Below are 12,976 nucleotides of genomic sequence, written 5' to 3'. Positions count from 1 at the left end.
GAAATTCATGTAAAACATTTACTTTAAACGTTTAAATTTGCGCAGATCGCTCTGTGGGCCTTTTTGGTCGTTCTGGTGGCAGCAGTCAACGCCGCTCCCCGTTATTTTATCATCGACGATGGTGAAGAAGGTAATAAGGAAATTTTTGCAATTCCATTGAATTCCAACACGCCTGAACTGAAAATTTCTCATGTAATAAATAGTCGGTTCTCCGATGGTGCGCGTCCGTCGTGATGACAAGTACGTTGCTGCCGCCAGCGGTGGTGGAAACTACGGAAAGGGAACAGTTGGACCCGTTTACACCTTCGTCAAGACCGATCCTAAGGCCAATTTCAAGTGGGGAGTCCGCCACCGCGCTGGAGCCCAATACGGCCGATAAACTAAATCGCCCTCTGGACGCTCTGCAGTTAACCTAAATATCTCTCACGAGCTGGCTCTTGAGAACACTGACGAAGACCCACAGGCTGCATTTCTCGTTTCTATAACATGTTACACTTCCTTTTGTTTTTTGAGTGATTTTAAAAGAATTTGAAGCGCAAAAGAAAAATAGGATGTGTGACATGGTTTGTTAAGAGTTGTGATGAAATGTCTATTGAGAATTTAAACTTGATCGACTGGCATTTCATTCTCTGTTTATAATGTTATACGGTGCAATAAAAATCTGAAATTAATTTCATTTTTCAAGTTTAATCAATATTTGATATAATATATTACGAGCATTATTTATGAAATGCTCGATCCAAATATTAGATCTGATCAAATTATTTCTTACCGTTATACAATTTACGATATTGCTATAGGAGGCAAGAATTATACTTCGCACTGGCACACCTGAATAATCTTCCATACACTATTGGGATAAATAAAGAGGTTTCTCTTAAGAATATAAATACGCATCAACTATTGTGATTTACCGATAATTGGTAATTTTCTAATAATAGGGCGTTTGAGTATTTTTGGGGTCAAAGGGCCGATAAGGGCCGTTTCCCATAAATAAATTAATGTACTACAAAATTATCTCCTTTCTATTTTAGGTCTTAATTAACCTAGATTTAATCGAATTGAAGTTATCTAATAATAATGTCTGCTGTTTTAGCCATTTCATGATCGAAAATAGTACAAAAATGAAATACCCCAATTAAAAAGGAATTGCAATACTGTTTGGGTGCGTTGACTTCACCTATTACGATCCCATACACCAGACACATGCGAAGTATAGATTTTGCTATAAGAAACCGTAAGAAACGTTTGTGGCTAAATTTGAGTTTTTTTCCCCCAAAGACTCGATAAAATGCGGAATTGGCCGTGCGGAACCGCAAGTAAATAACAGCAAAGACAAAAGTAGGCCAACAAGCTGAGTATATAAGCAGCACTTTGCTTCGGTATCTTCACTCATTCACTTGAAGCTTCAGCAAAAACAACAACATGTCTTCTATCAAGTTGGTAAGTAACTTTTCTTGTAAATGTATTAACTTATTTTCTAAACATCCTACCAATAGAATGAAGTTTGCAAACATCTATTCATCCCAACTTTTATTTTACCCAGATTGCTCTGTGGGCTTTCTTGGTCGTTCTTGTAGCAGTTGCCACAGCCGCTCCTCGTTACTTTATCATTGACGATGGCGAAGAAGGTAATTCAGTCAAGCACTTTGTAATTCCATAAGTTCATGTAAAACGTACATTTTATCTTGAAAAGTAGCTTCTCCGATGGTGCGAGTCCGTCGTGATGACAAGTACGTTGCTGCCGCCAGCGGAGGTGGCGCCTACGGAAAGGGACAAGTTGGGCCCGTTTACACCTTCGTCAAGACCGATCCTCAGGCTAATTTCAAGTGGGGAGTCCGTCATCGCGCTGGAGCCCAATACGGCCGATAAACCAACGTCTTCTGACCGAAACACATCCTTTTAACCCAGAAAATACACTCAAGCTGGCTCTTGAGACGAAGACCCACATCTCACGTTCTTGTACGTTCATCCCAGTATTCTGTGTCATCGTACTCTAAAATCGTGAAGCAGTAATATTTGTTCCACTTCATTTCACTGTTAATTTACCGAAATTACACATTTGCCGACTAAAAAACAGACCCATAGTCTATCAGAAAATTATTTTAGATTTCTAATTAAAGTCTAAAAGAATCTACTCAAGTTTCCAGGATAAAATTTTCTTTTCGGTGGTTGAAAACCGTTTTGTAAAATTAGAAACAGCTGAAGAAGTCTACGACCTTAACCAACCTTCACCGCACCACAAAGTTATTTTTTAAAAATAGATGTAAGACCTAAGGGGGAAACTTTCAGCCAGGAACCAGTGTCAAATAACGTGAAAACTGTAACTGTTTTGTATTATTTTTAGGAACTGCTGGCGTAAAAGAAGAACATTATTTCAAAAATTCGCGGGTCTATTTCGAATTAATCGAGCAAAAGAGTAAATCGATTATTTGACTTTGTGCGTATGTAGCCTGTTAGCGTCATCTGCTATCTCTTGTGTGATTGCCCAATGCCAACAGACACACAGTCCCGGAATTGGAACGTGTTGAAACCTTGAGTGACTCATTCTTTGAAAAGCTACTGGCGTGCAAGGCGTTTCTTATTAAGCTTCCGGATTGTTTATTTCTTGTCAGTGTGTGTCGATCAACGGCGTGGAGAATTTGTCTTTGTTTCAGTGTGAAAAATCAATAGTTATTCATCATCATGTCTCTCTACCCTTCTCTCGAGGACATGGAGGCCGATAAAATGATCAAAGTAATTTCAATATCAACTTTTTAAACTTACACAAGTTTTATTGATTTATTTTGGCATGCTGGTCTTTTGTGAGAACAAAGAAGAGACTCTGTTAGAGCATTCAAATATGATTAACGAGAGTGTATCATGAAAATTATGTAACATAAATATTCTCTTATTTCCCAGGCCCAAATCAAGGAACATCATAAATCTGTGGCCCCTGGTCCTGTGTACAGTGTGCATCCTCCTCAAAGCCATGCAATAATTACTGAGAATGCTATACTGTACCCTTCTCTTAACGATTTCATGGGGATGGAAATCACATCAGAAATGCTTTCTGCCAACCAAGTGGCTCTTTTCCCAGCTCAATCTGTAATTATTTCATCACAGAAAACCTACATAAAAAAAAAAAATCTTAATTTCGATCTTATTCCAATCAGGTAACAACTATGGCAGTTACAAGCAATTCTGTGGCCCCTGTGTCTTCATTCGGAATGGTAGCTCCACTGTCAGGACAGAGTTTGGGACTAGCCCGTGGCCAGGTGACTCATGGAATTAGAGAGTTGGTATTGTGTAAAGGAAGTGATGGCAAAATAGGAGTTCGCTGCCAGGTAGGCTATAGATGAACAAATATTAAACAACAAAAATGGACAGCACAACATTTGAAATTTTTATATTCCAGGCAGTTTCAAAAGGTATTTTTGTAAGCTTGGTACAGTCTGGATCTCCTGCTGCTCTGGCCGGTCTACGTTTTGGTGATCAGATTCTTCAGATTAACGGAGAAAATGTCGCTGGATACTCCATGGACAAAGTTCATAATATTTTCAAAAAAGCTGGTGTAAACAGTATTCACGTTGCAGTACGAGACAGGTAAACCCCCTAATTCGATTGATTAGATGTTTGAATGATAGGCTAAACATTATTGAATCTCTGCAGGCCATTTGAAAGGAGCCTCACTTTGCACAAAGATAGCTTCAATCATGTAGGCTTCACATACAAGGAAGGTTGCATTACCAGTTTGGTGAAGGATTCTTCAGCTGCTCGCAACGGCCTTCTGACTGATCACAATCTACTCGAAGTCAATGGCCAAAATGTGGTCGGATTAAAAGACAAAGAGATTGGTCGAATTATGGAAGGTGCTGGTGCTTGCGTCACCCTCACAGTTATGCCAAAGTTTCTCTACGAGCATATGATTAAAAAGTAATGTTTTATTCCTCAATTCAACTCCAGAAGAAAATCGATCGTAACTTTTTCTTTTCTTTCTCTCAGCATGTCCAACAGTCTTTTGAAGAAAGCGATGGATCATTCTGTTCCGGACCTGTAAAATGCTGAATCGGTTTCTATCGGCCAACCTTAGATCAAGTCATTTGTTGTTGCCCAACGAAGGTGCACGCCGAAACGACGATTATTCAATGAATCAATCATTCAACTTACTTCTGCTATACATATAATACGGTATCGTGATCCTCCCTCGAATTTGACTTGGTTCTCCCTTCTTTTCGTTTCCAATTTTCGTTTGTTTTAATTGAGTGTTTCAAACAAATATTTTGTCTACATTCGCTGGTTCTGGTCTCAAAAACATTTCCTTCTTTTCTCGTTTGCCATAAAGTGTACACGTTGGGCGCTATATGTTATTATATACTAACCACAATAAAGAAATTCAAAATTTCGGAAATGTTTTATTTATAGACAGCAAGATTAGATTTTTACATTGTCGGCGATGAAGAACTGGAATCTTCACCCGATTCCGTTGTGTCAAACAATTGTGTTATTTCCCAGAAACGAAGTTTCTCGGCCAGCGCTTTCGGACTGAGTAACGATCGAGTAGTGGTCGGTAAGTGTGCATCGGCACCGGCCCTTAAAAGAATTCGAACGATTGGCACGTCTCTCCTCAATACAGCGGCGTAAAGTGGACTGTCTCCATTCTGTACAACAATTTCATTAGATCTGCAAACGTGACCGGAGCTAGAATTATTTTTCAAATAAACCTGGCTCAATCCCAAAGACGGATTAGATTGCAATAACTCTCTAACAGCATCGACATGACCCTTTTGGCTAGCTTTCAAAAGCGGCGATACTCCATCCTGGTACAAAACAAAAACAAAAAAAAGGCGTTGATTGTCAACAAAAAGATCGATCGGCGAATTTTGTTTATACGTTTCTAATGATGTTAGGATTTGCTCCGGCTCTCAGCAAGAGCCGAACAACATAATCGAAGCCCATTTGTGCGGCCATCCATAACGCCGTGGCTCCGTCCAACCGTCGTCTATTGATCATCTCCTCGACCAATAATGCGGAGCTGTCTTTATCTGCAGCAGAGGATAAGAGCAGAGCTACGATTTTGGCGTGTCCGTTCTGGGCCGCCAGAAACAGCGAAGTAGCTCCATCCTGCAAATCAAAATGAAACACGATTCAGACTCATTTGCTACAGTGTGTGAGCCGATCCAAAAAATTAACCGCAAATGAAACAAGCAAGACAATGAATAATACAAAAATTTCCCACTGGGTTTTTTCTTTATTGTCACGAATCGTGTGGTGGTGGTGGCCACTGTATTGACGTCATAGGCACTTGCGCGTAAAACACGCAAGACCTTCCCCACGTAAAGTAAGTCTCTTTTTGATTCGTTTCTTAACTTTCAAAAAAGGAAATGATTGTTGGTTTTTGTCTCCTTCTTCATTTGTTTGAAGTAGCTTTGGCAGAGAGAGTTGAGAGCTCGCGTAAAGCACTCACGAAACAAGGAAGGAGAGTTTTAGTGAATGGTATACGTGTTCTCACTGAAAGACCAAGGTTATGACGTCATTCCCCGCGGGCGGAGTATACGGGTAGGTAGGCCAGAGGTAGGCAAAGAATATTGATTCTGTTGTCACTTTAATTTCTCACTACCAGCCATTTACGGGTAAATTTTTGTGTCACTTTATTATCCTAGATGGGGACATCAGAGAAGTTGCATTTACCTTCATTTGTAGGTGGACGTCGGCACCGGTGCTTATCAGCTCGAGGCAAACATCGGCGTAGCCTTGTTGTGAAGCGACCATTAGAGCTGTTCCGCCGTCCTTGTGTCATCCATCATCCCGATAACGGCTTTTCAAGATTAGGATGTGTGTCTCAGTGTAGTTTACTTTTTCTCAAGCTCACGTTTACCTTGCATTGAGCATCCACTGGGGCCCCAGCCCGGAGGAGTAGACTGACGATATCGTTGAAACCTCCCTGGGCGGCCAAAAATAAGGGACTGGCTCCTGACGTCTGAATGTATAATGAGAAGCTGAATTATATAGGCAAGTATAATACGTACACAAACAAGTGTGAATTATAGACCAACCTTTCGGCGCAAAGTGGGGTCAGCACCCTGACTAATGAGCTCTCGACAGCACTCGACGTGACCGGCGGCAGCAGCCATCATTAAAGGAGTTGTTCCTTCCTGACACAACGAGAGCGTACACAAGAAAGATATTATAACAAGAAGAAAAAATCCCACAGTTAAGGGGTCCAATGGTGGAACAACAAACAACCGGTGATCAGACACGGGAATTTCTTTTTTAAAGAAATAAAAAAAAGAGCAACTAACGTCGTAAAATAGTGTGGGTGGCGTCGTTCAATCGGAAAAAAATGCGTGGCCAGTTTTGACCACAACAACTGTACAACATTTAGCTAGGTCAAATAATGAGACAGCCGGAAATGGCGGTGGCTGCACTAATGTAACAAAAAAGGGAATTTGTATTCTATCCCCCCTAACGATATTATTAAAATACAAATAGCATCACGTACAATTCTACGGTGCAATAAGTACCCTTTTTTCTTTTTTCTAGTAGATCACCTGTAACAAAATTTTCTTTTCTTAAGAATTTTAAATGGCTTCTACAGTATAGAATCGGGTCCCGATATTATTTATGCGAAGGCATGTTTCCGTTCTAAATAAGTGTACGTATCCGCTCTCCACTAATGAGCTTGTAAGGCTTTGACGGGCGGCCGTATTCGGCACTTGAAACTGTAAACATTTGAACCGAATGCTTGAAGAAACAGAGGGTTCAAGTGCGGTAGTTATTAATAGAAATATCGCATGTGGAGAGATGTACACTAACAAGAACTGTTTAACAGACACAAGATAGCGGGTGTGAACGGCACAGCATCGCAGAGCTTCAAAATTATTTTTACCTTGTCGTGCGAGTCGATGTGAACTTTTCCCGAATCGAGCAAGTGTCGCATGGCCATCACATTTCCTTGGCGTGCAGCTGCGTGCAGGCGGACGTCACTGAGCGATTCCTTCTACATCACAAAATTGGCATTAGACATTTTTTGACATAAAAGGCAATGGAAGCACAGACACAAACACACCTACTCACTTTGTAAGACATGTCGGTGAGTGAGAGCGCCAGACACACCAGCGTCTCGTGCGGTCCGCTTCAGATCTCACTTTGAAACTGTGAAAGTCCAATGCACATACCCCAAAGAATGCGGGAGCGGGGACTCGGGTTTCAGATAACGACGCCATCTGTCTACTGTTCTCTCAACGTACCATCAATAAAGGTTTCCTTCTGTTTGTATTTCACATTCTTTTTTGAACGGTAAAAGAAAATGGTGTAATACAACCGCTTGTTTGGGTTTAGAACTGAATATATAATATGTACTGTATAAAGTTTCCATCAATGAAGAAAAGAAATTGAAACCACAAAAGGATACACTTTGCTGCTGATTAGGTGCACTTTCTCTCCTCATTTAGATTGTTAATAAACAAACCAAAAAACACGATTGACAACCAAACGACCCAATAATAATAAAAAGGAGTTTAGAATGAAGTTATTGGAAACCAGTGGAAGTCGTCTTCATTTGAGATTAACAACTACTCAAACGCTTTTGTTACATCCTCAAAAACTTGGTCGGGAGATTGGGACGCATCAATTTTTCTGACTAGACCCAGAGCATCGTAATGCTCAATGATTGCCATAGTGTCTTTGACGTATGTCTGAAACCGCTTCTTTAGACTTTCCTCGTTGTCATCCGAACGACCACTTCCGGCGGCACCTCGTTGAAGGCAACGCTCCATACACGCCTGATTGGAAACGATCATATAACACAAGTGAATAAGTTAATGTTCTTGAGTCTATGAATTAGCCTATAAACAAACAAGACATACTTCTTGGGAGCAGTCAAAGAACAAGACAAATAGCACATTTGTCTTGTCTCCCATTTCCTTCTGCCAGCCATCTAAATTGTCCTTGTTCCTTGGGAAGCCATCAATCAAAAATTTATTGTTGCCACTCTTCTTCATTGCCTGTATTATGGGATAATAAGAGCACACGCTGTTGTTACTTATAACAAAAGAGAGGATTTTAAAATATTAACTTACAGTGGCCAAAAGGCTGCAAGTTATTTCAACTGGGACAATAGTTCCATTGCGAATATGACTCTCAATTAGTTCTCCGTAAGCTGATCCTTCAGTGTTTCGTTCTTCACGAAGCAAGTCTCCAGCTGACAGATGAACATACTGGAATTTCTGCAATAAATTTAAATGGGTCAATTTTAGAAACCTCAATCGCAAGGTTGGCACACAAGCTCACCTCAACTATCTTAGCACACTGTGTCCCTTTGCCAGCTCCAGGTCCTCCCAAAACAAAAACAACGTTCGGTAATTCGGCGGACATGATCGTCTTGATGGATTTAATATTTCTAAGACCTAGATTACTGGTGACACAGGCGATTCTAATGTAAAAAGAGGCAAAGAAACAAATCAATACACAGCAAGTATTGCATGCAGTACTGCACCTCGCTACCTTCTAGTCAGCAGACCGAACATACGTCTGTCAAGTCTGCTTGCCGGGGGTCGGTGGCGGATTAATAAACTCCTCCTCCCGGACACTACGGCACTACGTGGCCGCTGTATCGAGCTTGTACAGGGAAATCGGGGAATTTTAAGCTTTCTGATTTTATTCCGACTGACATATCTAGTCCCGCGTGAAAGGTAGGACTAAACAGCAACTCAACTGCAATTAGCCATGCTATCTTAATATGTTTCTTAATTCCAATCTCCCGTTTTTTTGGACTATAATTTGATAAATTATCGATTTGATTGATTGATTGACAACAATATTTATTTTAAATTGGAATCTTTGTGTTTAACTGTTCGCTGACTGAAAAAGGCCCTGGTCTGATTTTGTTGTGAATTTCAGTCACCAAGCGCCGCCACTAGCAAGTTAAAAATCCGTGCCCATCGCTTAGGCAACAACAACAACAAATTCGGAAGTCGGCTTCTCCACTGACTCCATGGCGACAGCTCCTTATAAATTTGCAAAATGAATTGATTTCTTTGTGAAAAAAATTCCGGCTGGCTGTCAGGATATCCTTTCAGCTCGCATGTAGTAGACTTAGTTAGTTCGTCGCATCTTAAGAAAATGAGTGCAGAATCAGTACAGGTGATAGTCAGGTGTAGGCCTATGAATGAAAAAGAAACATCTGAAAACTATGAGGGGTATTGTAGTATGACTAATTTTTTAATTTAAATTCTCACTATTGAAAATGTTCGTTTCTTGAAGGATTGTGAATGTGCTACCAAAACGAGGTGCAATTGAAATTCAAGCGCCTACAAAACCACCCACTTCTAGAGAATTTACCTATGATGCTGTGTATGACTCAAAGTAAGTGTTAATTTGGGTAAAAACATACTATTTTTCCTATTTACTAAAATATATTTTGTATTAATTTGTGTTTAGCTCAAACCAAAAGGATCTCTATGATGAGTCTTTTAAGCCTCTAGTTGATTCGGTACTTCAGGGTTACAATGGGACAATCTTTGCTTATGGGCAGACAGGTACAGGGAAAACATTCACAATGGAAGGTGTCGCAAAAGACCCGGATAAGAGCGGTGTTATTCCACGCTCATTTGAGCACATATTCAATCATATTGCTCAGTCTCATGACCGGCAATATTTGGTGAGAGCATCCTATTTGGAAATCTATAAAGAACAAATAAGGTTTGTGTTTTAGACTTATATTGCCTTGAGTTTGGTAATAATTCCTGTTGAATTATAGGGATTTGGTATCAAAGGATCCTAAGAAACGTCTTGAGTTGAAGGAGCATTCTGATACCGGAGTATTTGTAAAAGACCTTTCGTCTTTTGTTTGCAAAAGCGTTGTTGAAATCGAACATGTGATGAATGTGGGAAACGTTAATCGCTCTACTGGGTAAGCAATGACTATTAAGTTTGACGTTTTGCTGGCACAAAAACAACTTTATTATTATGTTCAATAGTGCTACCAATATGAACGAACACAGTAGCCGTTCTCATGCAATATTCATGATAACGGTAGAATCGTGTGACGTTGGTCAAGATGAAGAAAACCACATTGTGGTTGGAAAGTTAAACCTTGTCGATCTGGCTGGCAGTGAAAGACAGACAAAAACTGGAGCATCTGGTAAATTCTCATGTTAAAATTGTCCAAGGAAACTTATTGATTTTCTGTTTTTTGTGTAGGAGAAAGACTGAAAGAAGCAAGCAAGATCAATTTATCCCTTTCAGCTTTGGGCAACGTCATATCCGCTCTAGTCGATGGCAAAAACGGGCATGTTCCCTATAGGGATTCCAAATTGACACGTCTCTTACAAGGTACCGATCTTTTCATTCACTCTATACATAATTTCATTATCTGATGGAAAAAACTGCCGGTTTAGATTCCCTAGGTGGTAACTCTCGTACAGTGATGGTTGCCAACATAGGCCCAGCTTCGTACAACTACGAAGAGACGTTGACCACACTTCGATACGCCAATCGCGCAAAACACATTCGCAACAAACCCCAAATCAACGAAGATCCAAAAGACGCCCTCCTTCGGAGCTTTCAGCAAGAGATTGCACGATTGAAAGCCTCTCTAAGTAATAAAAAAACCAAGCCAAAAAGAAAAGGTGATGGGGGATTGCACGACGTTTCCAAATCTTCTGAAGATTGGGCTGACGATACAGAAGCTGAGCTCGAGCAGGAAAGAAAAGATATCCTCAACAATAGTAGTCTCATTGCGGAAGAGAGGGATCAACTTCTTAAGGTACTTTTTAAAGTTCACTATGCAATCATGCAATCATTTATAAACATCATATCTTGTTTCCAGACTCTGCAAACGAAACAAGAGGAGCTGCATAATAAACGCGAGAACCAAGAAAAATTGGCATCTCGAATCGAAGCTCTCGAGAGCAAATTGTTAACTGGCCATATAGGCACCTCATCCGAAAACGTAACCATCGAAGACGTCACGAAGAAGCAACAGCAAACGCTAGAAGCTCACCGCCAAGAAATTATTGAACGCGAGGTAAGATAGCTACCTAACGTAAATGGAACTATGAACCTTAATGGACAACTTTTTTGGCTTCCAGCGTCAAGAGCGAGAGATGCGCCAGAAGTTAGAAAGCCAAGACGAGGAGGTGATTGATTTCAAAGAGAATTTCAGTTCACTCCAACAAGAGATCGACTACAAAACCCGAAAGCTGCGCAAAATGTACGCTCGCTGGCAGAGCGTCAAGCAGGAAATGGGTGATCTCGGTGATGAGTTTAGTCGACAACGACGTGAATTGGAAGAAACTCAAGAAGTTCTGATGAAGGAGCTCAGACTGAAGCAGCTGATTGTCAGCCACTTTGTTCCTCCCGAATTCCGACGTCAGTTAACATCACGTCTGCGCTACGAAGAAGATGAAGAGAAATGGATGTTGAGTCCAGCAACGGAGATGCCTCTACTGCCTAGAGGGTTCGCCTCCAAGTTTGAACTGAGACCAACGTCGGATTACGAGAAACTCGCTCGTTCAGCTGAAGATTCTTCTTCTTTCGGTCGCTTTAAAGTAAGAAAAATGCTTCGTGTCGGCGTGAGAGATGGTGTTTACTAACTTTAACTTTTTTGTTTTGTAGTGTGAAAATATTTTTTTGCTAAGCCTGGACATCCCCCAGCGGACCACTAAGGAATACGAAGGCCCAGAAATTTCTCCCACTTTGCAAGCGGCTCTCACTCAGGCCCTGCAGTCCCAGAGTCAATCGATGGAGGTCCAGTCATCGAAATACAAACCGGTGGACATTCATTCTTTTTTAAAATCGGCCTGCCGTCGCAAAATGCAACTCATTCAGCGTCCGAGATCGCGCAATTCGGCCAAATTCAACAACTCGCCATCGCATAAGCGTTACCCCCAAGGCCATGCGCCGGATGGAACCAACATAACAGCCGCACCGTATCCCAAATCACGAGGTCTTGTACCAAAGTAACCAAAGTAGAGAACCCGATCGCCATCCACTTCCTGGGTAAGTCGCTAGTTACGAATTTTACGTTTCCAAATGCTCCTCCTCGTATGAACCTGTCGGTATGCTTTTATTTAGTTCACGCTCAACCAAGAGGATGGCCTCGGCCTTTACCGGGTAGTTTGTTGCGTAAGTTGCATTTGGAGAGCACGCGTAAGCATTCTCTCCTCATCGGCTGCGATCCCAAACGTCACATCAACGCTCTGACCTTCCTGGATTTGGTTTATTTCGTCTGCCTTTGTCACATTGCCTTCTGCATCTGCCGAGCAGTCATCGATCTTTTGCCATTTTGAGATGTTTTTTTTTCTTCTCGACAGAACGAATCATTTAACAAACGATGGCGATCTCCTCAATGCAGTTGTCAGATGCTAGTCGATCGGCAGCTGTCCTCTCTCCTTTTTGACAATTTTCAACATCACCCTCCTTGGTTCCATTCGGCGTTAATCTCGTAAATCCTCCTTTACTTTCTTTATTATATAACTGTTTTTCTTTATTTTTAGTTTTTTTGTCTGTTAACACAGTTATTGATGTTGTGAGTAGTTTGTATTATCTTACGTTTATTGATTTCTAAAATAGATGGATCACATTGGAGATTACTCGCCTACGCGCAGTCTGTCGCATACACAGACCCAGGAAACATTTTTAGCTTTAAGGTCGAACAACAGAAACGATTGAGACCGATGACTTGATAAGCGGACGCCCCCAGTGCAGTCAATTCGATTGGTGTTGCGTGACAGCAGGTGAAATTTGAGGGGCTGTTGGGTGTAATCGATCGCACTCGGCGGTTTCGTTTCCGTTTGTTTCTATGACAGCCAAGAGTCGCACGTGAACTCCTAACATCGAAACTACACGGTTGTAAAGATGTTGCGATCGTTACAGAACGTCGAGTCTCACGAAATCGGCTAAACACAAAATTGCCAGACGTGATATCCTAAATGATATTCACACGTTTTTTTTTTTTTTTCTCCTGAATTATGATTAAAAAAAAGAGGCGCAG

At 41.1% G+C, this 12,976-nt stretch overlaps 4 protein-coding genes across 7 annotated transcripts; 2 read left to right on the top strand and 2 right to left on the bottom strand.

Annotated features, from left to right (window-relative positions):
- The first annotated feature begins 2,483 nt into the window (after positions 1 to 2,483).
- LOC124313241 (syntenin-1-like) lies at positions 2,484 to 4,384 on the top strand. The gene is made up of 6 exons (XM_046778056.1): positions 2,484 to 2,736; positions 2,902 to 3,087; positions 3,156 to 3,326; positions 3,398 to 3,585; positions 3,652 to 3,915; positions 3,985 to 4,384. The coding sequence occupies exons 1-6, from the start codon at positions 2,686 to 2,688 to the stop codon at positions 4,037 to 4,039; spliced, it is 915 nt and encodes a 304-aa protein (XP_046634012.1). The 5' UTR covers positions 2,484 to 2,685; the 3' UTR covers positions 4,040 to 4,384.
- LOC124313219 (ankyrin repeat domain-containing protein 29-like) lies at positions 4,013 to 7,127 on the bottom strand. Of its 3 annotated transcripts, none has more exons than XM_046778027.1 (8): positions 7,049 to 7,127; positions 6,869 to 6,979; positions 6,036 to 6,134; positions 5,858 to 5,959; positions 5,671 to 5,769; positions 4,873 to 5,103; positions 4,704 to 4,799; positions 4,013 to 4,640 (listed from the first exon to the last, which is right to left on the bottom strand). In XM_046778027.1, exons 2-8 carry the CDS (start codon positions 6,923 to 6,925, stop codon positions 4,422 to 4,424), a joined length of 903 nt encoding a protein of 300 aa, XP_046633983.1. In that variant the 5' UTR covers positions 6,926 to 6,979; positions 7,049 to 7,127; the 3' UTR covers positions 4,013 to 4,421. The 3 variants fall into 3 exon arrangements, with proteins under 3 accessions (XP_046633983.1, XP_046633981.1, XP_046633982.1); XM_046778025.1 differs by having other exon boundaries at positions 7,057 to 7,127; XM_046778026.1 differs by having other exon boundaries at positions 6,869 to 6,976; positions 7,057 to 7,125.
- A 108-nt stretch (positions 7,128 to 7,235) lies between these two features.
- On the bottom strand, positions 7,236 to 8,654 carry LOC124313346 (UMP-CMP kinase-like). The gene is made up of 5 exons (XM_046778229.1): positions 8,485 to 8,654; positions 8,272 to 8,413; positions 8,061 to 8,207; positions 7,848 to 7,985; positions 7,236 to 7,763 (listed from the first exon to the last, which is right to left on the bottom strand). Exons 1-5 carry the CDS (start codon positions 8,505 to 8,507, stop codon positions 7,554 to 7,556), a joined length of 660 nt encoding a protein of 219 aa, XP_046634185.1. The 5' UTR covers positions 8,508 to 8,654; the 3' UTR covers positions 7,236 to 7,553.
- A 255-nt stretch (positions 8,655 to 8,909) lies between these two features.
- On the top strand, positions 8,910 to 12,922 carry LOC124312898 (kinesin-like protein KIF3B). Of its 2 annotated transcripts, XR_006910651.1 has the most exons (12): positions 8,910 to 9,179; positions 9,244 to 9,345; positions 9,421 to 9,681; positions 9,740 to 9,892; positions 9,960 to 10,123; positions 10,183 to 10,314; positions 10,380 to 10,747; positions 10,811 to 11,008; positions 11,073 to 11,531; positions 11,599 to 11,982; positions 12,058 to 12,427; positions 12,556 to 12,922. XR_006910651.1 is itself a non-coding variant. In XM_046777450.1 (11 exons), exons 1-10 carry the CDS (start codon positions 9,103 to 9,105, stop codon positions 11,944 to 11,946), a joined length of 2,262 nt encoding a protein of 753 aa, XP_046633406.1. In that variant the 5' UTR covers positions 8,910 to 9,102; the 3' UTR covers positions 11,947 to 11,982; positions 12,058 to 12,549. The 2 variants fall into 2 exon arrangements, 1 of the variants encoding a protein (XP_046633406.1); XM_046777450.1 differs by lacking the exon at positions 12,556 to 12,922 and having other exon boundaries at positions 12,058 to 12,549.
- The last annotated feature ends 54 nt before the right edge of the window (positions 12,923 to 12,976 follow it).

The sequence above is a fragment of the Daphnia pulicaria genome, chromosome 9 (genome assembly GCF_021234035.1).
Source record: "Daphnia pulicaria isolate SC F1-1A chromosome 9, SC_F0-13Bv2, whole genome shotgun sequence".
NCBI lineage: Eukaryota > Metazoa > Arthropoda > Branchiopoda > Diplostraca > Daphniidae > Daphnia > Daphnia pulicaria.
This window is presented reverse-complemented; position numbering and strand designations above follow the sequence as displayed.